At 38.8% G+C, this 27,948-nt stretch overlaps 1 protein-coding gene across 2 annotated transcripts in view; it reads right to left on the minus strand.

Annotated features, from left to right (window-relative positions):
• Window positions 1–27,478, minus strand: part of PPP2R5E (protein phosphatase 2 regulatory subunit B'epsilon) — a 70,646-nt gene extending 43,168 nt beyond the window's left edge. Inside the window, exons 1-2 of one of the 2 annotated variants that reach the window (XM_054161732.1) lie at window positions 26,770–27,478; window positions 23,828–23,988 (exon numbers count right to left, since the gene is read on the minus strand). In XM_054161732.1, the coding sequence (XP_054017707.1) occupies window positions 23,828–23,984 (157 nt within the window). In that variant the 5' untranslated portion in view covers window positions 23,985–23,988; window positions 26,770–27,478. Of the gene's footprint in view, window positions 1–23,827; window positions 23,992–26,769 lie in introns of both variants that reach the window. The other variant, XM_054161731.1, reaches the window with a different exon arrangement.
• Between the last annotated feature and the right edge of the window lie 470 nt (window positions 27,479–27,948).

Genomic DNA, 27,948 nt, shown 5'->3' on the forward strand with positions numbered 1-27,948 from the left:
GCTACCACAGACACACACAGTCTGCATTTTGACAACACAAATGCAGCTATCAGATGTCCTGAACATCATCTGTAAAAACTAAAAGCAGAGCTTTTCAACAGATTAGTAATCCTGGATTCAGTTAAATACTGGCAGGATTAATACTATTTCCTAAGACGAAAGAAAGATCCTGTTCCACCCCATAAAGACAGCACAGGCTGCCAAGAGTAAAGGGAAAGGCCTTCAGCTGTGGATCATTAAGAAACAGCCATTTTAGTAAGTGGGATGTTTTGGAGAGCACAGCATCCAGCAAAACAGTGGAGTTTTTCCACATGGGCACAAGAGAACTTAAAAGTCATTTATTCTGCAAATGAGAAACTGAATGCTTCTATGGTGGTTTGTCTTGCTAAGAAAGGAACATCTTTTTACTTGAAATGAAGGCAAAAAAGATCTGCTTTAAATGTGATTCTGCTAAAAGGAACATGTCCAGCAGACTGCAAAATCCTTGCCCTACAAACTACCACCATTAATCCTGCACATCCCTACTTCCCACTCTCACATTAGTTTGGCTTTGTTTGGGCTGGTTTTGCTTTTAAAGAAATAGTTCTGTATGGTTGTGTACAGCTTTGGTCCAGATTGATTATTCCAGTAATACAGCAAGAACCCAAGGTAACTATTTTATAGAAAAGGCACGCACATCTATTTGGGTTCAAACATAAAATGCCTCAAAACCAGTGAGGAATCCTTACTTCCCATGATAGATATTCAGCGCCCAGACAGATCAGTGAATACAGGGAGAGCAAGCACCCACAGAACAACTAGAGCCCATTATATGAGCACCAAAGCAACCTGGACTCCAGAACCCAGCTCAAAAGCATCCTCCAACTCCTCATGTTTGTTGATCCAAAGAAAACGTAGAGGATTTTCTAGTTGTGGACACAACTGGGCAGGACATGGTTGCTCCCAATTACATTCTCCATGAGATATCCAGACATAGCCAAAGTAGTTTTTACACAGACCAAGGCCTGATGGTTGTTGATAGTTTTGGAGAAGGCTCCTTTCCTCCAGTCTCTGAGACCAGATGAGGTGGGCAGATAACTCACCCTCAGAGTTATGATAATCTGTGACAAGCCTAGAGACTCAAGAGGTCTCTGGTGGTACTCAAATCCACTCAGTCCAAATGCCCTAGGCTGGGCTCAGTTGCAGGAGAGGACGTAACTGCCTTTCCATGCAATGCATCCATTCACCATGTTCCCCTCCTGGCTTTGGATTTAAAGGTCCTTAGTGCCCATGGGGCTTTTCCGTCATTTCAGTATCATCTCTTGCACTCAACCAGGCCTTCCAAACATGGACGAGCTCTCCTGAGTTGTTTGTCTTCAGCTTAGACAAGGTGCAAAGAAGAACCCAGTTTGTCCTCTCTTACTGCACACAGCCTTACCTGGCCTAATGTGAGGTTTCGGTCAGGATACAGCAAGGCAGAGAAAATGTAAAAAGGCTGCTTGTGCAATGAAAAGGAAAATGGCAGGTTCTTCTGCTTTGGGCACTAGTCTTCCTACTATGAGATAATCCTTCCTTGAGGCACTGGCACCACCTTAGGGCACTCATGGTGCAAATATTTACTCCCAGCCTCCCCTTCTATTGCACTGATCAAAAAAAACCCAACCAAAAACAAAAACAAACCCACAAACAAACAAAAAACCCCACCACCCAAAAAAACCCACAAAACCAACCAGGCTGTAGACTGATACAAGTTTATGCATAGGTACTTTTGATCAAAGTTCTTGTCAGGCAAATAAAATCATATTATTGGACAATAATGTAGTTCAACTATTCAGAAATAAAATTTTATGAACATTTGTCCACATCCTCACTATCTCCGAGTTACAGCACACTAAGTAATTCTTTGGACTTTCCTCTTCTTTTCCCAATATTACAAAATACTCAGAGTTAAAGTTAAGGGAAAAATGGTTTAGGTATTAGAGCAAGCTCAGATATCACAAACAGCTTGTCTGCAGTAGCACTTCCTTCCTCTCTCACTTACAGAATAAATAAGCTCATGTAGAGCTCTCCCTGTTCCTCTGTATTCAACCCGATTCTGGTATCAAGGAGCTCAAATTCCCCTCCACTGCATTGCACCTGACCAAGCAAAGCCCAGCTCCTCCTATACAACAGGTCTGTCCAGTTCTTCTCTGCTTCCTGATTCTGTGACTGAGCAACAACTTTATTTCCTCCCTTCCCTGATCATCTTACCTTTCCCTGTTACTACTTAGCAAGTTGCCACTAACCCTTCAGGTTTTGGTTGGTCTAAGATAACAATCATACATCACTGTACATTTCTGAGCTTCCTGCACTAAAGGAGTAATGAACTCCTTTAAGTTCATGGGAAGAAGAATTTTAGAACTATTTGAAAATATTTATGTAAAGAAAACTCCAAAACTGATGTCCAGAAGAAATGTCTCAATAACTGAGACCCCTTTTTCAAAATGTTCAAAGGGTAGAATACACAGGCTAACTGGAGGTGCAATGCCAGTGCCCTTTCTTAAATCAAACAGAACCACAGTATGTTTTTTTCCCCTATAGAAATATTTAAGAACACATCACTGGTACAAAAACTTCTGGATTTATAATGTTCACATAAAAACTTGGGACAACTGAAATTCTGACCTGGATTTAAAGTCACTTTTACCTTCATTCTGCACATAATTCTCTATCTCAAATTTGAAGATAACCAGCTTATGCCCTGGTACGTTCAATGACAACGTCAAAACTCATCTTAACTTCAGCAAAAAGATGTGCAAAAATTAAAATACACTGCAACCTCTCCTTTGAATTAAAATACAGACTCTCTACCATCATTCCATACAGAGATGAGCCCTTGCCTTGTTACTGTTGCTACATACATGCACTAGTCGCAGTAACACAGACATTAATACATATGTCCCTTTAGATGTCTGCCCTTCAAACCTGCTTTAGCAGCCCTTCATCAGGCAAAGTGTTAATATAATCAAATCAGACTTGTCTTAACTCTGAAACACAGGAAAAACTGTTTCACTGTGAAGACTAACCCTGAGCTTCCTCAGGTCTTAAGTCTCTCAATGATAGAAGAATTCTGAATACAAAAACAGGTTATAAATGGATCTAATTTCCACTCACTGTTTCATAAACCTCATCATACATCTTTAAATATAAATAAATAAATAAATTAAATAAATAAACAAAATAAATAAAAAAATTAAAAAAAAAAAAGCATCAACTCTCCTCTGAGTCCATGGCTTTGCACAGACAGAATATTTTTTAATGGTATCTGCCAATGAAAGTTTATGACTGCTGAAGAAACCCATCTCAAGTTATAAACCAAACAAAAAACCATCCTCCTCAAAACTTAGAATCTAAAACATAACTAGAAAAGGCAAAACAACAAAACCCAAACAACACTAAAAAGACAAGACACCAACACCTTATCTATTGATTATGCATGAAAGTTTCACAGTCAGTAGTCACTCAAAACAGCATCTCGGGGAATTCATCCTTTAAGTACACAAGAAACTACAAGAAAAAATAAAAATGTCTTCTTTTATCAGACCTCTCTAACTTGAAAATCCTTACCTTCATTATACCCGCAAGACAAATACTGCTTCTTCAACTCAGCACTCTGAAAAATACTCCTCCTTTAACGAGAGTCCTTACTGAAGGTATGTTTTAAAGTCCAACAGTAGCCTACAGTTTAATTCACTCGTCTAACAAGTGAATTATATTCATAACTGGATGGTGATTAACACCAAACAACCCAACGCTCACACAAACACCACAGCAAATCATTCTTTTCAACCTGCCAATCGCTGAGGTCAAAACATTCATGCTTTTAAGTCAAATTACAATCAACTTCCTCCCCGCCCATTCTATTATTTGTTATTCGTGTACTGACAAGAGCATGGAAGCAACAAAAAAATCAAGGGTATCTTGAAAGAACCTATATTACTTAAAGAAGAAACACCATTTATAAACCCAGAGAGGGAAAGGCTTTATGGAGTTTTAAGAAGGGAAAGGAAAAAAAAAAGTAAGAGAAAAAAAAAGGAGGGGGGAGAAATCAAACATAATTTCTTTCCCCTTTCATTTTAGATAGTTCCCTTTATGCTCCTATCATTGTATATGCATCTGAGTCCTGCAACAACAGCCACCTTTAGCACTGAGCCAAACCAATTCCTTTCTACTCCTTTGAACCACAAGCAGTTCACAAAGTTCAGTGCTGGCCTCTGAAAAAAATGTCAGATTTACATTTTAAAACTGTAGTTGTTAACAAAAAAAAGAAGGAAAACAAACAAAACCCTGTGGCTTTCTATTGTATTGGCATTCAGATTCATGCTATAGCTCCTCTTTCTAATCTATATTAATTCCAGGAAACTATTTGCTTATAACTCAAGTATTTATAACAAAATGTTAGCAACCTCCTTGAAATACTACCTATGACAGCAGCAGCAGCAGCACACAAAAGACAAAATTCCTCAAAACTTTTAAGAGATCAAGTTTCCATGGCAGAAACTCCAAGTAGTACTGCTGACATGTTTTTGAACCTGAGAGCGTTCTAGGTTTCTGCTTACCCACCCTGGATCTTTAAAGCAGCTGTGACGTAGCAGCGACGTCCATCGTGCCCAGCTGTTTACTGTCTCTAGCTCCACTCCAGTTTTGGTGGGTAAACACGCTGGTCAGTCCTTTCATTATCTGAATAATCCCAGCTGCTTCGATTACTGGACTGTAATACCAGTGCCCGAGTGAGCTTTCATTCCTGAATGATGGCCACACAGAACACGACCCGAGGAGTGCCAAACAAGATGATTAAGCAGTGAAATATGATGAGGCATGAATTATATAGTTAATATTCCTATCTATCATTAGCCACAGAAACAAGGGGTTTCTGCAGCCAACAGCAGCTACACATAAGAAAAGCTCCGCTTTGACACACTTTCAAAGTAAAAGCCACTATTTCTTTTCAGTAATTTTATTCTTTGGCTGTATTCACAATGAACTGTATTTCAACAGTTTACACATTACTTGCTTTTTCAAGTTTTACCTTGAAACAACATTAGAGGAAATTGCTTCTTAAAAAGGCAGGCTCAAATTAGAATCCCTGACTTGCAGAGAACCAAAGCATCATCATTTTTCAGCAACTCACTGCCTGTATTTAAGTATATATCAAATCCTCACAAGTTTTGGATTTATCAGCATATTCATTTCCCAAAATCATAATTTAAAAAAAAAGGCAGCCTGTTTAAAGGAGTTTGTGTAAAACAGCCATGAAGCCTCCATATTATTTTTTTTTAAATCATATCATCACCATCTCTGAGGTTTCACTCATATCTATAAGGGCAGCCATTCCCTTCCTTCAGAGCTTTGATGATCTGTTGGACTACTTTTAAGATGTGTCTGAAAACAGGAAGGCAAATGCCTAAGAAGGGCAAAAGCTAAACAGTATAAGGACATATGTTGCAAAACATTACTGTATGTTACACCACAAAATTAGTGCAATAAACACACTGGAAGTCCACACTGATGAACTTGCTGGCACTGTAAAATACCACTTCACAGTGCTGGGAAAAGCTGTTCAATATTGCCTAAAATGTTTTGTATCAAAGAAGAAGATAGCAGGAAAACATAGAAGGCATTTCCCACTGCACTGTTTTCAGCTGACAAGGAAGATCACACAAATGCACATGGTACCAGCATTTTCCACAGCAGTAAAGAAAGAATGGAGAAAGGGCATGCAAAGGCAGTGGTGCTCAGGGCAGGCAGAAGGAAGCGAGAAAATAGAGGAGCTTAAGCAGGATCGCAGTTTCAAACTATTTTAAATCTACAGCCCTAATTTAACCTGGCAAAGCTTGATAAAATGTGCTTGTGAAAAAAAATGGACCTGATGAAGCAACAAAATAAATTATGGATGCCAGTAAAAACAATAGAAAGTACACAGCACACCACTCTTAGGAAGAAAATTTAATGTTGCATAGTGAAAGAATTGATTGTATTCATGAATTTTTAAAAATATGTAATTTATTTGACAGTTTTAGTACTTAACAACAAATAGTGTGATTAAGAAGGAAAGGACTCCTCACTCAAAAAGCCGATGAAGCTACAGTGCTCCATTCCAGATCATACCTGTATCTCACTAGCCTGTATCATTACATTTAATCAAGACTCAAAAAGTGTTTGTGACAGTCTGATCTTTTAAAATAAAAATAATTGAGTCAGATTTGTTTCTATTAAAATACTTAGCTGCAATAAAAGCAGTGAGTCTTACAGTTTGTGTAATATAATTTTTATCTCATTTTCCTCAAACAAAACAAGAGTAACATTCATAAAGACTGTCGATTTTATGCTGAATCACAAGATACTAATTAAAATACTGAGAAAGAAAAAATATCCAAATTACAAACATCCATTAATTTTCAATGCCCAGTTTGAGAAAGCCTGATTTTTCTTAACATTTACTTAGCACTGTGTAGTATTCAGAATTATTACCCATCAAGTTCACTTGCATTTTGAGTCATCACCCATTCTGTAAATCATAACCCAGTGTCTCAAGCTGAGCAGCAAGAGAGCAAGCAGTTGTGAACTAGCAGAGTATCACCCAACATAAACAGAGCAGAGGAAACAACAAAGTCTATTTCCAAGGAAACATCCAATTTGTCTAATTCACGAAAAGTCTGACTATTCCTTCTTACCGCATTTTCCAGACACTTTCAAAGCTTCTGAAATGGGTAACGCTGGGCATTTTACAGCTGCAGTAGGACACAGCAAGCTAGGAGAAGCTACCAGACCAGATAGTCTAACCTAAATGAAACAATCTCTGAGATTTCCTAAAGAAGCAATCCTCTGTGAATTAAGTTGGTAACTTGAGTTCAACTAAAACACAACTTCTCTAGAAGTCCTGACTCTTGATTTGGAAGCACACAGAGACTTTAACATCACTAAGTGCTCCTGCCTGCTCGTATTTTTCCTCACTATTAAAAACACATGCCTAATTTCTGGCTTTAGGGCAATATTTTCCCCCCATGAGACACTGACCATGTCTGCTCTCATGCTTTTTGATAAACTATTCAAATAGGTATTTTTTAATTGTATCACATAAGACATTTTCTCTGGGTCTTTGATCATTTAATGGGTCTATATCACCCTCATTTCTCCTCTATCTACTTCCAGTATGCAAAGTCCCAGACTCCATGGTGCATGCTAGTATTGATGACACCGGTGCCACAGAAAGAAGTAATGCTGATGCCTCCATCACACATTAAAAGGAAACAAATCATGCTCATTTGCTCTGTGAGGAGGTTAATGACAGATGTTAAATGGCTGATCATTCTTAATTATGATAACCCTATCTAGCTGTTGCACACAAATAATAATCTTTCCACCATCTCAGAACTCTGCCAAATTAGGGCTAGTATTCACAGACAAAGCAAAAGGCTGATACAGGGCCCCCCCCCAAAAAAAAAAATCACCACTGACAAACAGTAAGGGACCAGTAGAGAAGTCCTAAAGCAACAACTTCACATGGGTAGAAGTGCACTCTTTCAGAAAGAATTCCTTAGAAAATCCACAAGAAAAAATGAAACTTTATGAAACTGTACAGAAATTTTAGCCACACTGGTGTACAGTAACAAACAAAAGAGTAAGCAAATGACAAAAAACATATTTATGACAATTGAAAATCTCTGTCAGAACCAGAACTAGTAGCAAAGATAGATCAACACAAGACTTAGCAAAAAAACCACTTGCTATTTCTCTGTCTCAGTTTAAAAGAGAATAGTTTTGGGGTTTTTTTGCCAGAGTAACTTCACTAATCTCCTAACTTTTAGTTAAATTTGCCTAAAATTAAATTATAATTTCTGGAATAATTAGGCCAGAGATCCAAATAAGACATTATTGTTTGTATAAATATTATTTTGTGGCTCAATGTGAGGTATGGATGGGACATGCTAAAAAGGTAATTTTTTTCCCTGTTTCTACAGCACCTGCTTTAGCCACACAAAATTTAACCTATTCCCACGATAAAAAACATTACTCACCTCTTTTCACTTTTTTGCAGGTAAGTATGAAATGTATTCTACAGGAAATGCTTTTAGCCACATATGCACAAATCTCAGCTTCTGAAGCATAAATATCTCCATTGATGTTAACTATTTAATGACCCAGCACAGAGATCCTGTAATCAACTCTCCCCATGGACGAGATCATAAAGGGAACCACATTCACAAATTAATTAGAAGCTCATACTCCCTGCTTAAATTAACTACCCTAGTCCTGAGCAATGGCTTCTTTAGGCCTTTTCTCTATGTTTAGTCACGCAGCAAAACAGCTTCACACAACTTCTTTATCTCCTCACTCCACTCCCCAAAAGGGAAAACAAAAATGCTGGGGTAGCTCATTTCACATGTCCCACACAGCATGTCACAGGTCAGATATGGATAAAGTGCATTTACACTCTGGCTTGGCAACAAGATGAAAAACCAGGGCAGCTCCCAGGACTATCCAACCCAGAGGAGGCCAGAGCAGGGTTGAAGGTGGAAAAGAAGAATGCTTCCCCTTGTGGGCTGTACACAGTTTTGCATCAACCCAGTAGAAATCCAGGCCCCAGTCCCATCACCTTGCTTCTGGCTTCTTTAGGATGGTCTCAAAGGCTGCAGCACAAAATAAACCCTTTAGGTACGTTTTCAGTGTAACAGCTTAGAAAACCATTAATAGCAGCAGATACACTGAGCTTTATGAAAACTTCAGAAGACAACACTCTAGAGCTTTCAGCTTAACTTATATAATCAGAAACAGTATTACACCCTTTGAAAAGCAAAGCCCAAATGTTGCATAAACTGACATAATTTACCAAAAAAAAGTATAAGACAGGTGGGAAGAGAAAGAAGGGCTTGGGGTTAGATTATTTTGCCCTCTCACATCAACTCAAGGAAAATATTTGTAGCTGGACTCTGAGTTTTTTTATTCAAGATAAACAGCAGATTTTTATCCAGGCAGTAAGTACCTTTTTAAACCAAAAATCCTCTGTCATTTTTCCCTGCAATTCTTTTAGTCATTAAATGTTTTTTAGGCAAATCTACTAAACAGCTGCTTAATATTTTCAAGCAGTTTTGGTCCAGGTAGCATTTGCCAACCTCTTAGCTACATTTAGTATCCTCCCACAGTTGAAGCCTAACAGACTTCTCTATTGAGACTTAAATCAGCAGCCTCTTTGTCTCCATGCAACTGCTCTTTTACTGAAAATGGTATGGCAGCACTGAGAGCACAACATGAATTTAAGCACTGAAGCTGGTAGAAAACTTCTCTTTGTCCAAAAGGGAAAAATGTGAAATTCTCACTTACTTCCTCCCTGGAAAATGTAAATTGCAGGTCCTCCTTCCTCCCAACGGCCACATGGATGCTATCACAATGGCATATGCGATTGCAAAATGGACATTCCGGTGTTCAGATTCACTAACTGCTCTGCTAGCCAGCTCTCATCCCTTCCAGGCAATGGGTTAGATAGAATAATTTTTAAGGGCAGGTAGCAGAGAAAGACCATGATGCTTTACATGGCATCTTTCTTCTTTTTTTTTTTCCCCCCCTCTGTAAAGGAAATCTCTACTCATGTAAATAAGCTTCCTTACAATTTACATGTCCTCCCAGGCATCTCAGAAGTTTTATGAAAAGAGAATACTGAAATTCCATGCTAACTTTTTCCTTTGCTTTAGTATTCTAAGGACGTGGGGGTTTCAATGTTATGCATGTTCCTAACCATTCATAAGAATATTAGGACTGATGTGCCACATTTACTTAGTATTGCTGATCTTTGCTGCTTTCTAATACACAAAACTAGTAATATTTGTGTTTAAGACCAACTACCTTTCAAGAAAAAAAACTTAACAACCGAAGTACTAGTGGTGTTTGAACCCAGGCCTGCTATGTAGAGTGGCTTCATTAACAAAAAATTCTGCTGTGCAAGTTTGACATTTAACATGATCACTATCCCACCCCAAATCCAAACATCTCACAAAATCATATTGTCACTAAGTGAAATGATAAATCCATCCACCCTGACAAATGACACCTAATACCTTACTATTAGACAAAGACCTGACCTCTGACAACTCCTTTACCCATCTTCGTCAGTTACCGAAACATACAAAAGCAAGAGTAACACTTAGAAAAATAATAATTCTGCTGGATTTGCATCTGACACTTCAGTAAGTCACTTAATAAAACACTCTACCTGAAAATTACAAGCAAACATAGGGGGTTTAAATAAAATTTCGAGAGTTGATTGTTGATGACTGGTCCTTCCTGTTCTCCTACTTGAAAAATGCAGAGCTTATCAAATCCATTAAAAGAGACACCCCCAAGAGCACCAATGATCTTGGTAAAATGTCATACTTTGCCTAGTACAGGCAATTTTTTTCCTAACGTTTTCTCCTCCATTATTCTAATGAAGCAATCGTAAGGGAAGCTCTTTGTGCAATCCTTAACAAAACCAACACAACAAAATGTCAAAACCAATACAAACCAGTACCAAGATGAACTTTTTCTTTCAAGAACAGACTTCACAGCATGCATGTGCATGCACACACACACCCCTCCTTGAACCCACGTTAATGCATTCACTCAATCTCAAATGCTCAGTTCTAAGAAATGTGTGCATTAGTCTCATGCACACAGAGGTAAACATTTTTAAGTTCAATTTGACTTTGCACAATAACCACACCAAAGCAAAAGAAAAAAAATCAAAATAAAATCAATCAATTTCGTTCCCTTAAAAACTCTAAGAGATATTTAAAATTACTCAGGTGGCAAATCCTACCCCTATTTTTATCATATTTCCAGATATGAAACACTGTAAAACTTTGCTTATTTGTCCATTCCCTAGGAATGAAAATAAGTCATTTCTTCTCTTATTTGCCAAAATCTATTAATATTGACCTCAGAAACAGATTTAACCTTCCCAAACTTATACCCTTAGATTCTATCTATCACACTATACTCTTCCCCATTCCAAAGACGTAGCTCTGTAGGAGATAAAGTGGATTAAAGACATATTGAGGATTATAGATTATGCAGTTAGAACAAACACAGGCAAGTATTTCAAATAGCTGACCCTACAGAAAGGAATCACATTCTGTACTCAAGATGATAGACAAAAATAGAAAGCACATTCCACTAGGAAAATGTTTACTTAATAATTTATCATTTAAGAACACTACTGTACAAATTAAAGTACAAAGACAGCATATTGGAATTGATGTGAAGATATATATATGCAATGATTATAATACAGCTTCAATTTTGATTCTGACCAGATTTACAAAGTTTACTCTATTCCTGCCAGAATCACACTTCTGTTTTCCACAGAAGTCCTAATTATAAAACTGAATCTTTTTTTTTTTTTCTTGTAATAGAAGAGACTGAGAGACACAATTATGCCAAAAAGTCTAGAAATAAAGGATAAAAATCTCAATGTATCCAACTGGAATGAAACGCCAGTGATATATAAGAATCAATTTAGCCCAGATATTAATAACTTCCTTAATGATCTATACAATTAAAATAGCACACAGATAACATCTGAGGACATTACATAGAGAACTCTGAGTAAAGTCAGAAATAATACAATGAAACCTAAGCAAATTCCTTACACGGCCAGAAAATAAAACTGAAATTCAGTTTGGAAAAATACCAACTAACATATCTGGGGAAAAAATAACCCCAAATATTCAATATGGACAAGAAACCTGGGAAACAACATACAGAAAAACTTGCATTAACCACAAATGCAACATGAGCTCAAAAGAGGGGGAGACATTGTCTATCTAGCCACTGAATCCTAGGAATGGAAGGGAAGGTTGAGTTACTTCTCTTTCATCCATTTGACTCCTCTCCCAAAACAAAGCCCAGGCAGGTGGACACTCTACCTTTGCTGCAACTCTGGACATGAGATAGGTCCTATTGCTTGAGACATTTAAAACTATGTGGCTAAAAATTCAGTCTCTGCTTTACTATTGTTTATTATGTGCTGTCACAGAGCATTTCCATTATATTTAAAATATCAGAGGTTTTTATTCCTGAAGTGTAATACTGATTCAGAAACAAACAATCATGAAAACATGTTCATTTCCAAGACCATTTGCTTTTTATTGACCATGAAGTTTTGGAGCCTTTTTTACCACAAGTAGAGTAACTTTGAAGATGTTGGCTCTCAAATGAATTTCTGCTGCAGTGCAATAACCATTCATGTTAGGATCAATAGTGCAAAACAAGGGGAGACCACAATGCACTCATGTCAAATGAGGTCACCCCAGAATCTATTCTGAAGGGCATGTCAATTCTCTCTGCAAAATCCTTAATCAAGAAGTTCCTGCAACAGGAATGATTGTTCCTTACCAAGCAGGAAATAAAAGATGCTCAAGATACTTAAAAATCTGTTTCTAGACACTTACTTCTGTTGCAGATATTTTGGCACTCTTTTATTAGAAGAATATCCTGAAATATCTATTAGAATCTCTCAAATTCCCTTACATTCTCTCAAAACCAGCTCTAAGAATGTTTGGGGGGTTGTGAGGTTATTTTTTTCTTTTGTAAAAGGACTGCTCTGGGGTGGAGATGTCCCCCTTGAGTACATTAGCTGGAAGAATCTGTCCCACTTGAGATACCCAAACCAAACCTCACACACAGCGCTTCTTGCCCATGAAGCAACAGGCTCCAAATGCTGTTTGTTGAATTTGACTGTGTACATTATGGATGTGATAGTTTAGAGAGAACAGGACACTGAAAGAACAGGAAGAGGAACAGACTTGCCCTGAGAAATTCAACACATTTCTCCTGCCTTTGCAATTTCCTACTATAAGGAGACAAAAATATTGAGATTCTCTGATGAAATCACTGGCTCAGTGGTTGTTCTTTACTTAAAATGATTCATCTTTTTTATTTATTATTTAGGGAATTTTTGTTTGCTCTTCCTGAAATTAAGGAAAAGTGCAAACTATCACTCCCTGACCTGAAAATTTCACAGTTACTGGGAGGACAGGTTAAGCATAAACTCAAGCATCCCTTTCCTTTCGCTTTCCTTATTAGAACTCTTATGGATTCCCTGCAATGAAATGTCTAGAATTTTTCCAGGAGCCTTTTCACTAGCTTATGCCTACCTCACAATGTAGACCACAGTTGTTTATTTCTCTAATATTAAGGAACTTGATGCAGTTCTTTTTCTTGTGGCTAGCAAGATTTAAACAGGTAGCTTAGATGATATTATAAAGCAGGTTACAGTAACACATTTTTTTTCTCTTTTTTTTTTTTTCCAGATTATGGCATCCAAAATATAGGCAACCAACCACCCTGACATGCTGTCCTCTCCTTGAACTGCCTCTAGAAAGCCTTAGATCCCAAACCTCCCCCGCATAACTAACAGGTCTGCTCCCATACCTTGGCCATCCAATATATCCTGAGACAACTGCACTGCTTTTCCAAGAGCCAAAACCAGGTGGCCACAATCTCTGTCACTGAAGACAGACAACTCTGGAGCTACTCTTCTCAGTAGGCAGAAAACCCCCTTTTCACCATTAACTTTTCTAACCGGAGTGGCTTCTACGTTTTGCCAGAAGCAGATACAGATTTCTATTAAGATCTAGTCATGAGGTCTGTGGTGACAGGTTGGACTCGATGATCTTTGACATCTCTTCCAACCTTAGTGATACTGTGATCCTTTCTTAGATGCAAATCACAGTGGTGGCTATTTTCCCTCCCTCTCTTTGCCTTGCATTTTGCACATTTTAAAGATGAGTAAGACATTTCAACCACTGAAGTTTCGTCGCATTGGTTAGGAAGAAGGTTCTGTTTCTTCTAGCAATACACAGAAAGCAGGTAAAATGCTGGGGGGAGGGGAGGAGGAATCTATCTGCACAATGCATGAAGAAGAAAGGACAAGAAAAATTATTGTATGAATAACAGAAAGGGAAGACTGTCATGCAGTAAAGTCTGATTACTGCAAGAGAAGCTGGATAGCACTAGCATGCTCTTCACGGGGTGGACCTTCATCCCAACAGGTCTAGTTTTGTCTCCAGAAGTGCAAATAACTACTCTAACACACTGATGGAGCTTAAGAAGATGATCAGACTATTTTTTTTCCTTTATAAATTTATCTAATTATATTATATTGAGATTGAAAATCTCAATCTCAGCAGTCCACCTGGATTGCTTGTTTTCACATGTATCAGTGAGTTTTATCACCCTCTTGTGGAAAAACAAGTGAATTGTATCAATCAGCGGTTATAAGAAGCAGCAGAAAGTGAGACTAAGGAAGACAGTGCTAAACAACAACAAAGAACAAGCAAAGAAGAAAGGAGAAGTATAGTCTAGGTGAAATAAATTCAAAATGCAGGAGAACCAAGATTACCTAAATTTCTTTAAAAAGCTATCCCAAAAATGTTATTTGAAAACATCAAGGATAACAAGCTGCCAAATTCATCCTCCCTTGGTAACACTGACAATATTCACCAAATCAGTTATATTCTCTACAGTGACTGAAGAACTGTCTCAGCTGCAATCAGTTCCTTTTGCACCTTTGTTTTCACAAAGATGGAAAAACATATTCCCTACAAACAATTTTGAATAGTTAACCTTGTGTGAAATCAGAAAACACTTTAATAAGATCAACTTTTCTTATTTATAAAGAAACTGCATGGAACATCTGTGTCCTGTTGTTGGAATGTGAAAGAGGAGAACACACAAGCTAAACTTGCAAAGAAATCTAATGGAAGTTTCTGCATTCGCATTACAACCAATCGGGTACCATAAAAGACAAATAGCAATATTTAATTCCTCTAAAATACAGACTCATCCTTTCTTCATTTTCTGACTATACCCAACATCAAATTTTAACATGAGAAATTTGATCTGCAGTAATCTTCCTTTACAAGGCAATCCATATGACAGTATTTTCAAGACTTTAAAAGCAACAAATACATTTCCTGCCACTTGCATTTTAAAACTCAAAAATCCAAGATTGGTACAAGCACCCCCACACCCAAAAGAAGAAATCAAGAAAATCAGGATAATATTGAACTCATGAATCTGCATAGAGGCACAGAAATCACAACCAAACGAAGGCCAGCTCAGATCAGATAGGTATGACAACAAAGATTTCACACAATATATGCAAAACTGATTGAATAAGTACAAAACTTTTCAAAAATCTTCCATGAATCCCACAGAAAACTACGGACCATATCCAACACAAACCATTTTTTTTCTGAAGTTCCTCAAAAAAGAGTTAGAAACCCATTAAAAACAGTAATTCTAATTAGACTCTTAACCTTATGGTAAAAGAATACCTAAAGAAGGACTTCCCTCCCATTACACAAACCACATTTATCCCCAGCCACTATTCACAATGAAAAGCATAACATGCAATATGACAGTAAAGTACTTCTCCAGACACCATACAATTTCAGCTCAACCTTGTTTTTCATGAAGGTATCTAATTTTTCTGAATAAAAATTACTCTGAGTATTTAACTATGACCTCCAACTGGGAGGTCAAGTCCTAAAATTAATTTACCAGTAGGTACACACAGTTACCTGCATTTATTCACCATCCCTGAGGTACCACTGATGATTTCCTTTAGCCTCTGCAAAACGCCCATCAAGTAAGGAAGGCTACGTACGCGATTGATGTTTTGCAGCAGACAGATCTTTTTTAATTGATTAAAATCTTCCAAATCCCCTAATTATGCAAAACTTGTATAATCAGAATAACAAACTGCTTGCCTACACCTTGCAAACCGGTCAGTTCTGAAGTCCAACATTAAGTTATTAAAACAAGCTTTTTGGGTCAGGGAACACAAGAAGCTACTGTTACAGAAGAACCAGCAATGCATCCAACAACATTCAGACTTTACAGCAACCTGCTGTTCTATTTTTTCTTAAAGGAAGCTCCCAGAAATGGTTCCTTTTCATCCTGCCATCCATTCTGCCCATTTAACCAGGTACATCAACTCTCATAGTGTCCCAGACTCTTGCAAATACTAGGGGAAGGACTTTCCTTGCACTTCATGGGCAGGGAAAATACAAAGTTATGAATGTGTCACACACATCAGAAAGGAAAAAGTAGTGGAGAAATTAATAAAGGCCATAAAGACAAACTAGTGACCTTTTCTTGTAAAAATGCATTAGTAAAAACATCATGAAGTGTTGAAGTATTTTAAAGTTATTGTATTACACACTTGTATTACAAACAGCATGATTTAACAGAATTAATATCAGACATACTGTGACTTGAAAAACAAACTTTCTAGATGATATTTAAAAATACTAAACCAATACATACATTAAATATATATCAATATATATGTTAAACCAATCTAAGAATACAGACATTTTCAAAATTACAGACATTCCATTATCCACTAGAAACATCTAATAGTGAAAAAAAAAAATATGTAAATCATTATTACTGCTTAAATTCTAGACTTTGTCCAAAACACAATTTTTTCAATCAAGTGCAACAGTTAAGGGCACAAAAGTATTTTATGCCAGTTCTTTCAACAGCTGCCTTATCTTTGGAAAACTCTTGACAAAGATCCTCAGACTGTAGCTGCAACTTATTTATTTATTTTTTAATTCTTAAGGAGAAAACCTCACAGAGAATCTATCAACCATACATGGAAGTCCACTACTGTTTCAGTTTTTCTCAGTTAACTGCTTGAGAGGACACAAGATCAAGCACACCACTAAAATCAGGAGGAGGCATAATATTTTTAACAATCTGTTTTACACTGTGGCCCCACAGACATTTATCTCATCAAAGATGAGCAGCAGTGTACTGTAGTGTATACTTGGGAACTTCTTGAAGAAGCTCTGCCATCAGAAATAAAGCATCATGTAACTGCACCTGCAATGACAACTGACACTTAAAACCAGCGAGGTTCCAAACTAAAAGCCCAGGCATATCCTTTTGAAAGAAGACTCTAATGTTTTTCTGACAGATTTTCCTTAACTTTTTTTCAAGTATGGTGTGCCCATTTGCAGATACTTGTGGATTAGACGATTACCAAGATTACACAATTCCATCACTAATCCATAAATGCCCAACTCTATCAAAACTCACTGAATTCAGCGAGTCCTCTTGCCTGCTATTTCTGAGGATTTTTGCCTGATGGAGCCAAAGAAACAGTAATAACTTGAAGGAAAAAAAACGTAGGTGAAAGGAAGTTACCCTGAATCTAAAAATAGTTTTCTGTCCTCCTCCCACTCCCCAGAAAGCATAAATGAAAGTGCTCTGTTCTCAGGGAGGCAGTCGCACACAACGGATGAATGTGAAGGGATTGCTTGCTTACTACAAAGCACTATCAATGAGCACAAGTAGTATCCCACTTTAAGTACTGAAGTTTAAAAACAGAAACAGTTTTAAAACCTTAATGTTATATATGGCATTAAATATATAACTTATTTATACACACAGATATACATTATACACATTTAATATACACATATTTTATAAATAAACATAATAATTCCAGAGACAGAAAACGTCCCTTTCACAACAGTAAACCTCCATATCGTAACTAATTATAAAAGCAGCAGTATACTACAACAACGATGTGTACTATATAGAAATAATTGCATAGCTAAGCCATAACTTAAATTTGTCAAAGGTGCTTTGGAAAAGGAATATAAAGGAGGTACTTATTACAGAAACAGGAGGTTCTATTACAGACCCACAGGGTTACACTTGGACACAGAAAGAAAATGGTAATATTATTAAGAGAAATATTAGAGAGACATAATGTATAAACACGGACTGAAAACAAAAGTTTCTGATAGTGGTAAAGTCTAAATATTCCTGCAGAAAAATATCAAGATTTTAAAGTTATTCTTGTAAAGAATAGGAAAAATCTATTCCATGTAGTAATTCCAAGTTGGTTCACTTTAAAATTTAATTAATCAAAAAAGACAAGGAAAAGGTGGGAATGACCAGCATGTAACACATCCAGATGGTAGACAGAAATACCACAAGTGAAATAGTTACACTGAGAGCTTCATTAAAAAGCAAAATAAAAGGCACATAAGCAAACAAAAAAAGCCACTACCACCACAGCCATAGAAATATCACCAGACTTAAAAGAGACTCAGAAATAAATGCAACTGAATGGAAACCCTAGAAGATCAGGGCTAAGCCGACAGACTTTCTCACCAACTGAGTTTCAGTAGCACACTTAAAATAAGGAGGTATTCTTTTACTATGATCTTAATTTCAGGTCAGCATTTCTACACATGTTCATTCTCTACAGAACTACATTCCAAATGGGGGAAACAAAAACAAGCAAGCAAAAACAAATCAAAAAGACCATATGTTATTATTGTATGGCCCCTTCTAAACACCATCAAACAAACACTTGTTAGGAACCACCAAAAATCTTTAAGATTATTGGAAAGAATTATTCCACAACTACCAGACATTAAAATTAAAAAGAAAGTTAAGTATATACTCATAGAGAAAAACTGCCAAGGCCACAAGAGAAAGTGAAGAAAATAATTCTGTATGATAAGAATCTCATACATCTTAAGAAAAAATAATGAATAGGCTAAGTCCCTCTCCATTTTGGGATTGTGGTCCTAATCCCAGATTTTACACAAAGATGTCCCATTATGTCCAGATTTATTTCAGCCAGAATGGGCAGAAAATTCCTAAAAGCAGTTCCAGGACTGATGCTTAAGAATGCTAACCAAGCTCTAGCATTTCTTCCACAAAATGACTTAGGAGTCCTGGGATCTACTGCCAATCATGGAAAACAATATTTATTCAACCACTTTGACTCTAAATTCCTGTTTGTAAGATAGTAGAAAGTATTTAGCCCAAGTATACTACTGTTTATTGATATCAGTAAAGCATTCAAAATTTCAGTGTAGCAGAGGAGACAAGTAGCCAACCCCCATGAACTCAAGAGAAAATAGCTCTATCTTTCCTCTTCTACAACTCAACAACTAATTCCCATATGTACAGTTCTGAAGGCAGTATCCCCAAGTCTGAAATAGCCAGAATTCTTTATCATAAAGGAGATTTTTTTAAAAACCAAAAAGCAGCTATTTGAAAAAATAAATGCACATCTTGCAATTCTCAGTCAAAAGTCTTTTGGAGCTGGTATGATTTTTTACTATTTAGGAACTCCACCATTTGACCTATAGATAGCCTGTAATAAAATCTCAACTTTAGGGAAATAATACAATGATCAAAAGCAAACAGCAAGTGAAAAGAGATTCTCCCTTTTTGACCATGCAATGCTCTGCTGTTGCCACTACAGCAATTCTTTAATGCCATGGAAACTATCTGATAAACGTATTAGAAGCTTGATAAATTTCATAATATTGAGGTAGCAAAGCAACTGGTATTGTTGACAGAAAACTTCTGTTCTGATGGCCTGTTCTAAGGAAGAAAAATTCGCCAGAAATAAAAATCATATTTTGAGCTGTTTTCAATAAAAATCTACAAGAGTTTAGAAAACTTAGAAGTAAGCTACACTAATTGTATTAGATCACTGGAAAACATGGGAAGTTGATAGGAAAAAATAAAAACAGGCAAACACTGAAATTACAAAAATGGGATACACTAATTTAAAATGTAAGTCTTACTTTTGGATGGTTTGCTTTAACATGTCTTTTTAATGAGGGTGAAGGAGATGAGAAGAATACTGTTAACAACATGCAAGTTTTCTGTCCAGTTTCTCAAGATGATAAACACATATTCGTAAGACATATGATCTTTTAAGTCATCTTTATGGATGTCTTCATCCAACGGACACTCCCCTCCACTACAGATACTGGAAGAAACACAAATTAACTCCCTCTTCACCTTTTAGAGGTAATACTGAAATTGCTCTTTTTTCACATGTCCAGTACTACGGTAATACTTTTTTCCAACCAACTACTTTCTAACAATTGCTTTCTAACACTGCACTCCTACCCCTTACAGACTTGCAAGAAAACCAAGGAAGTATGCAAAGTGAAAGTAAAATAACCCTCCAATAAATAATACACCTATCCAATGCACACATGGTATTATCTTTCTCTACCCAACAAGCATGCTCGGAGGCATGCCACAAACTTAGTTAACAAATTTGGGCTGGATTTGCCTAAGGTACAGAGGTGGAAGTACTCATTCCCAGAAAAGGGCTCTTACCCGAAACTGTTTGGCTACAAATCAGTTATCCAAGAGACCTGCCAGCCCTGACCAACAGCCTCTCTTAAAAAAGTAAAGCCAAAATCCAAAGCCATACTGCACTGGCAAGAGCATGCAAACATTTTAAAATGCATTTGAGATTAAAACATATGTAGGAGTACACATACTGAAAATGAAGGGCAATTCTATCACAACTGCCATAAGCACTTCTCAACCCATTCCTCTACACTTGAAACAATGGAAAAAATGTTAATTTCTAAGATTTTGACTGGACATTAGTCATACTAAAAGAAGAGGGGGAACAGCTCCAAAACAGGTTTAGTCACAATGCAAAATATAAAAATATAATTCAATTTTCAGAAAAAGTTTAGTTTTTTGGTCTGTAGCTTTAGAAAGCCTGAACTCAGCCCAACAAAGCCCTTCAGAAGGCATGTCTTATTCTCTAAATACATTAAAAGTTTGTTTACAAAAAGATACAATACATAGACTTCTGTTAATTGGGGGGGAAAAAACACATCACACAACAGTAACAAACTAATTTACCTATTCTGGAATAAGCAATACTGAAAATTCCAGTTCTTACTACATTTCCTAAATAGCAGGTTATCCTTCAGACTTGCACATAGCATCAAAATATACTGTCCCTTCCAATTTTCTTTCTTGAAGTATTTCAACCCACCACACCAAATGAACAACAAGAAGGGTGACTTATATCTATCAGTTTTTGCAAAACAGGAGGCAACAGAATGCATTAAAACACTACCAAAACAAGCCATTTCACTATGTATGACTCTGCCCCTAGGGAAAGGAATGAGAGCAGATAAGATGTGACAGATGTGTAGTCACGTCACTTAATACACTACTGCAAGGTGCTCAAATCATTATGGTGACAGCCATAGTATAGAAACTTGCAAAAAATGAACTAAGCACTTATCTAGTTTTCTGCATACATGATTCCTGTAATCAAGAAAATACTGAAGTCCATAAAAGTGCCAAGAGAAGACAGCCTGCAAATGTCAATATGCAATGCAGTTACCAAAAAAACCCACCACAAACAGGAAAGAAGGGAGCATAGCAAGTACAGTTTTGTCAGTAAATCCCCTCTGAGACGAATATGAAATACGTCTAAGGTTGAACTCAACATCTGTCCTATAAAAACTTCCTGTACTGAAATATTTCTGAAGAGGTTTAATTAAACTTTAAATTTACACAAAACAGTAAGCTTAAATAAGCTTAGGAACTAAAGATATCCAAACTTATTTCTTTTTTCTGAGACTTTAAGAAGTATTTTGCTGAAAACTCTTTCCTGTTTTGGTCTGAAAGATCCCAACAAAAAGGATAAAATTATATATCTTACAGTTAATAGACTAAAGCAATAGAACTAGTCACTTGTTGGAAGGTTAAGTGTAAACCTAGAAGCTTAAAAAATTAGGACTTTCAGATAATTGGCCAAGAAAAGCATGGAAAAATGGACAACATTATTTCCTCTCTTCTTTCAGGTTTAGTAATACTTAATATTGTAAATATTAATGTAGGTCAAGACTACAAACAAGTAGCATGATTTTTCACTGCCAGTGTCCCTTCAGCAAGGATCAATAGCACTGCTGTTTCAGATAGATTGTTAGGCCCAAATCCTGCATCTGAGCAGGTAGACCCCTGTGCCTCTAGGAATCTGCATTAGGTCTAATACGGAAAACAACTCGCAGGATCAGATTCTTAATTTGAAGCTGGACCACAGTAACTCATTATGACACTAATCATAAATGTCTCACCAACACTCTGCTCCCCATCTGTTTGTTTTATCTTATTATAGTTTTATATCTCAATCCACTGGACTAGCTACCATAGTCAAATTAAGCACCTGCCCATGCCTGTGCTTCTGCCAGACCAGGTATTCAGACAAAGGCAACGTTCTTCTTAATGCTTGTGCACATGCCTGGTTTATCTCCTGAACTACCTAACAGAGTGAAATAACTGTAACATCAGTGTCTTCATTTATACAAATACAAGTCTCACTGTTTTCTACTTAAGTCAAAGGATAAACTATTCACCTTCAGAAGTGTAGCAATTTTCAAAGGAAATTACCTGACTATTAAAAATTACCTGCAGAAGTTTTTAACTTAAAGGAGCATCTACTTCTTTATCATAGTCACAAAACAGTCAGGAAAAAGTCATAAAACAATACTCATTGCAGACTACAAAGTCAAGTCCACTGGCACCAACAGACCCTAAACTGAGAAACGCTGAACAGGGGAGAGCATTCTTGTAGAGCATTACTCCAGGCCTCCCACCCTTCTATTCTCTGCACTTCCAAGTAGGTCACTGTCAGGCACAATGCAATTGGGCTGCATAGACCTTTCTGTTGACCCAGTACAGACATGTGTGGAGTTTCACAGGTATCCCACAGAAAGAAGACGCAGAAGTTTTAACACCACCACTAGAACTAATCCGAGAATTCTAATTTTAATTAAATTAAATGACACACATTGAATTGTGAGTCTTTTGTGGAGGTTGGTTTGGGGTTGAGGTTTTTTTGGCCATTTCTCTCCTCATATGACCAAGTGGGGTTAGGAACTAAACCAAGTGCCATAAAACATTTAATAGGTATTCCAATATTCTGATTAACAGATCTGTCAAACAGGTTGAGGAGGGAACGTAGGAAATATTTGCCCACCAAAAGTGAGACATACTACAAAAACCTATCAATCTTGCTATTTTCCAGAATTATCAGCATCAACTATGCTTATTTTCACTACTTAAAGCAGAAAAAAAAAATAGCAATGAAAAAAATTCACAAAACTAAATAAACTGTTTGAGAATTCAGTGTAAAAGAAACACTTCTGAAAGGCAATTTCCCTTCCTCATCAGACTGACATAATTCTGGGAGGTGCTTTTGGCCTCTGGATTTGTACAGAAATTCAAAGACAACTAAGATTTAGGGGAAGTATTCAAGATATTATGGAGAGACCGGCATCCTTTCAAGAGTAGTATGCTGGATTGTAAGTCTTTTTCCGCAAATTAGAGGTTAAATCTGGCAGCAGAAACTCAACCAGAGATACGATATGCAGGCTCTCAAAACAGAAGTGTCTTGCCTAAGACCTGATCTGCAGCATCTTTCCTCTTGAGAGGCTGCAGCTCATGGGACCTTTCAATTTCAAGAAGCCAGGAGCTGCAAGCTACCTATTTACAAACAGTATGAGAGAGGGTCCCATCTCACCTCTAACATCTCGCTATAGGGCATTCAAAACATGCCTCTGGGCTGCATTTGGCACCACTGTCAAAGACTGCAACCCACATATCAAGGGAAAACACTAAATACTAGTTTCCCTCTGCTCACAACTCAAGTTTACCCTTACCAAAACTAATGTTCATTTGCCTCAACTGTTGAGGGTTCACAAACTAAAATACACACAGCCTAAATGTCTTGAAAATTCAAGTCATGATACAGGTTAGCAATAGCGTTCAACACTTTCAAAAGTACTGCAAACAATTACCACACCCTCAAATCACAGATTAAATATTTTTTAGCGCTTAAGTACATACATTTATGGCACAAAATATTTCTCATTGCTGGCAAAATTTCCCTGCAATTTCTGGCAATAAAATACTTTAAATTTAGATTAAATCTATTAAAAATCCTTCTTGATCTTACCTTTTAGCAGAGGCAGGGGAGTTAACTCAATAGGCTTGCCCTGAGACCTAAACTGGGAGGAGCTCTGTGACCTCTTCTGTCTGGCTTTTCTGACGGACTTCCGAGAAAATCCGTCTACTTTATCCACTGATGGAGGAGTAGTTGGTGCTGAGGACATATCCCTACTGAAGGAAAACAAACATTACAAATATATTCCAAATGGATGAGAGAGGTAAAGATTAACATAAAATTTTTAAGAAAAAAATCTTTCTACACCGGTCCTCTAATGACCACTCACCCAGATCAACTGTTAAAGAGAGCTAATGCACATACAAACCAACGTACACACAAATTGTACAGAATACACTTAATGGAATATTGGAGTAAGACTTCTCACTTTTTTTATCTGTGTCTCTCATTTGCTAAAAATCCTTTACAGGAAAAATCCAGACCTAATGCTGACATCGTAACACCAAGAGAACTCCAAACACCTAAGACTTGACATAGGATTGTAGCCCTAACCTGTATTTTCTTTAGGACAAAGTAATTTCAAGTCATTCTGCAAGGGATCACGCATGCTAAAAAATGGGTACACTAAAGGTACAAATGAGGTTTTGGCATTAAAGTCATCAATATACATAAGACAAAAAGAAAAAGAAGGACAGAAGAAAAATTCGGTTTATTTGCACAAAACTACAGAAATTTAAGAGAGCATAGCAAAAAGCAGTGCCATGCTTCACTAACACTAACAAATTTTACACATCACTTCTTTACTCTTCATTTTACAAATACTGTTACTTTCTTGTGAGTCTCTTTACACAGTTACTCCACGTTCTAGTATTTCTGTAAGAATAGCAGTGTGGTAGCCATAACTATTCCAAGGGCAGAAACCAGACAAGGTTTGCAGGGAGAAACAGAGCCAAAAAAGGTTTCTGCAAAGTTTGTTTCCCAACTGTATCAGATGGTCTATGAAATAAGCATTGCTTCTTCCTGTAAAACTTTCCTTGGCAGTACTCCTGTAGCTGATTCCATACTAATAAGAAATACCAAAATAAAAGATTCAAACAGTGAATTAATCTATCCAGCTATTGCATTTACTAGATTTGTCCTGTCTGTTAAAAAGGCCTATCACATCTTGGTGAAGCACATGAGTAATACTTAAGGGAATCGAGCTGGGAGGAACTTAGGCCTACATATTTCAAGCAGCTCTGTGTACAGTTAACTTGAGCACCAGCATGTGCATCTCTACGGAAATCAAGAGAACTATCTGCATTAATAACATCATCACATTAACAAGAGCAGCACTGTTGATTTCAGTAAGGCTACACACTCGGGCAAAGTTAAGCATCGGCATAAGCATTTGCAGGATCAGGGTCTTAGAACATGTCCTTGGAAAGCATTACTCATCCTCAATGTCTGTTGACTTCAATTACCAAAGTGACTCGTATGCTAAAAGAAGTTGATTTCACACTATAGAGAACACTTTCCAGTACTTGTTTTATTAAAATATTTGGTTACTCAATTACTTCATAAAATATTAAATCCACTGAAATAGCCATTATTGGGGTTTTTCTTAAGAAAAGCTTTAGAAGATATGATTTATTGCAACATAAAAGCAATAATGCAAAATTACATATAAAGTGCGCTGCATCTATCAAAAATGGAAGTATAAACTCCAAAGCTTCTTGGAGGAAGCATGTGCAGCCCCCAGGAGCTGAACTGTGCAGCTGGCATTACTATAATGAAAAAGCCTTATTCCATCTTTTTGATTTCTCCTGAGGTATTCTTTCACTACCTACTTAGACTTTCTAAATATAATATACTGTCAGCAACACGAACCTGTACCTTAAACTGGTCCTGTTTATCATCGGGGGATAAAAAATGCCACCATCATCAGGGCATTCAGGCCTCAGCCAAGATTAATAAATAAAGAAGTCCGATAAACTGAAATAGAATGGCCTGTACTTTAGCAACCCACTTCTACGATTTCAACAGTCTGCTACAAAACATACAAACACAAAGTTACCTGTTACATAAACCAAATCCTGAAAATATCAGCAAAAATATATTCTTAAAGCTTGAAGTGGTTGGCCCTATTTCATCTCATCAAAAGAGATTCACCTCCTCATCACGTGCATCATTAAAGTGTAACCATTTCTGCAGAAAGGTTTGCATGCTCTCTCAAAATTACATTACCAAAAAAAAAAATAATAATGGATAGACTAAAGTAGATCACTTAAACTGCAGGATCATTGTGTCAGCAAGAGGCTTTACTGACACTTCCCTGCTGTAAATTTAGTAACAGTTTCCCTAACCTGCTTTATAAATTATTAAAATCTAATTCTAATTCAACAGGACTACATCCAGCCTAACAACCCTACAATAAACACTGATCTTTTTTTCATCTCTCCAAATGAACGTTCGCTCCACTGAATACACAGTCAAACACACCGTTTCAACCAACAGCGGATTTAAAAAAAAAAAAAAAAAGCCCTAGATTATTTATTGTGTGCCAGTAGGAAAGCTGCAAACCCAGCCACTGCCTCTCGCTTCTTTCAGCAGGGAATCCTATTTTATTCCCCAAGTATTTTGGTAAATAAGAAGCCACGCACATCAGATCCGCTGGTCCCCAGAGCGGGGGGGTGTAATCTACGGAGAGGCGAGTGGACGTGAAAATAACGACGGTTATCACAGGGGAAGGGAGCCAGAGGCTCGCTCCGCGCTGGGGAAGCAGAGGTGTAATTAGCTGCCTCCCGCCTGCTGCTATCGGCTGTCATTTCCAGAAGGGAGCCGCGGAGCACCGCAGCTGGAACATGTCCTCCCCGCAGCCCCCAGCGCCTCCTCACCGCCGCCCGGCACCCCCCCACCCCGCCTCGGCCCGCCCGCGCCTCCTCCCCGCACCACCGCCGCCGCCTCGCCGCTCCCCCGCGGGCCGGCGCGGAGGGCCGGAGGGATGAAGTTACCTTGACCCTCCTGGTAGAGAAGCCGGAGACGGGAGGGAGGCGGCGGCGGCGTGAGCCGGGCTTGGTGGAGCGCAGCCGATGCCTGGCGGCGGCGGCCCGAGTATGATACGCGCCGGGCTCGGTCCCTGCCGCGGCGGCGGCGGCGCAGGAGCCTGTAGGCCTCGGCGGCGTTGGCGGCCTCCCCAGCGCAGGGCGGCGTTGGCGGCGGGTTCAGGAGCGGGCGGCTGCTCGGGCTCCGCTCAGTCCCATGCACTCGGCGCGGCCCCCTGCCTGCGATGGCTGCTGCCTCACTCACATTCCCGGCGGAGCCCTGCGAAGGGGCCCTGAGGAGGCAGTAGGGGAGGAACGCGAGGGAAGCCGAGTGCGGGCCGAGCCGAGGGGGAGCGGCGGGCGCGGTGCAGGCGACCGGGGTGGGGGCAGGCCAGGCAGGCGGCGCGGCAGTGCTGCGTGGGGAAGAAAGGCTTTTTCCACCGGCGGCTGGCTCAGGTAAGAGGGGGGATCCCAGTGGGCGTCGGGGTCGCGCTCCGGCTCGTTCCTATTGTCACTCTCAGCGGGCTCCGGCCATGGCACTCACTCACACACACTCACTCACTCACAACCGAGCGTGCTGCCACCGCCCCCCGGCCCGCGGCCCGCCCTCCGCACCCGCCCACTGGAGCCTGCCGCTGGGATGCGCCGCCTCATTGGCGCCCGCCGCGGCCGTCGGGACAGCCGGGAAAGGGGAGTGCTGCCGGAGGAAGAGGAGGCGGTGCCGGTCGGGGGCTGCGCAGCGTCCGCGGCTAGCGGCTCGTCATCGCCATCGCCATCGCCCTTCCCGTGCCTCTGCGGGCTGGGAGCGAGGCGGACGAGCGCCGGCTGACACCAGAGTGAGGTCTGTCGGTTGAGGTAAAAAACCCGGCAATGCTGAGGTAAAATCCTGCCAACGCTGAGGTACCGCACCGGGCCTTCTTGCTGGGGTCCAAATTCCTCTTTCCGGGGAGGGCTGCTGGCAGGAGGGGCCCTCTGTGGACCCCTGGGGCCGGCCCGGCCGGGCTGGACGCCGCCAGGACCGAACCCTGCAGGCAGGGCTCGCAGTATCTGATGTCCCTCCGTCATGAGAGCCGGAAGCAGCGGCTTCTCGGCGACAGGGTTTCAGCAGCCTTCCACCCCTCACCCCCGGGTTTCTCTAGCCATCTGTAT

The sequence above is a fragment of the Dryobates pubescens genome, chromosome 5 (assembly GCF_014839835.1).
Source record: "Dryobates pubescens isolate bDryPub1 chromosome 5, bDryPub1.pri, whole genome shotgun sequence".
In the NCBI taxonomy this organism is placed as follows: Eukaryota; Metazoa; Chordata; class Aves; order Piciformes; family Picidae; genus Dryobates; species Dryobates pubescens.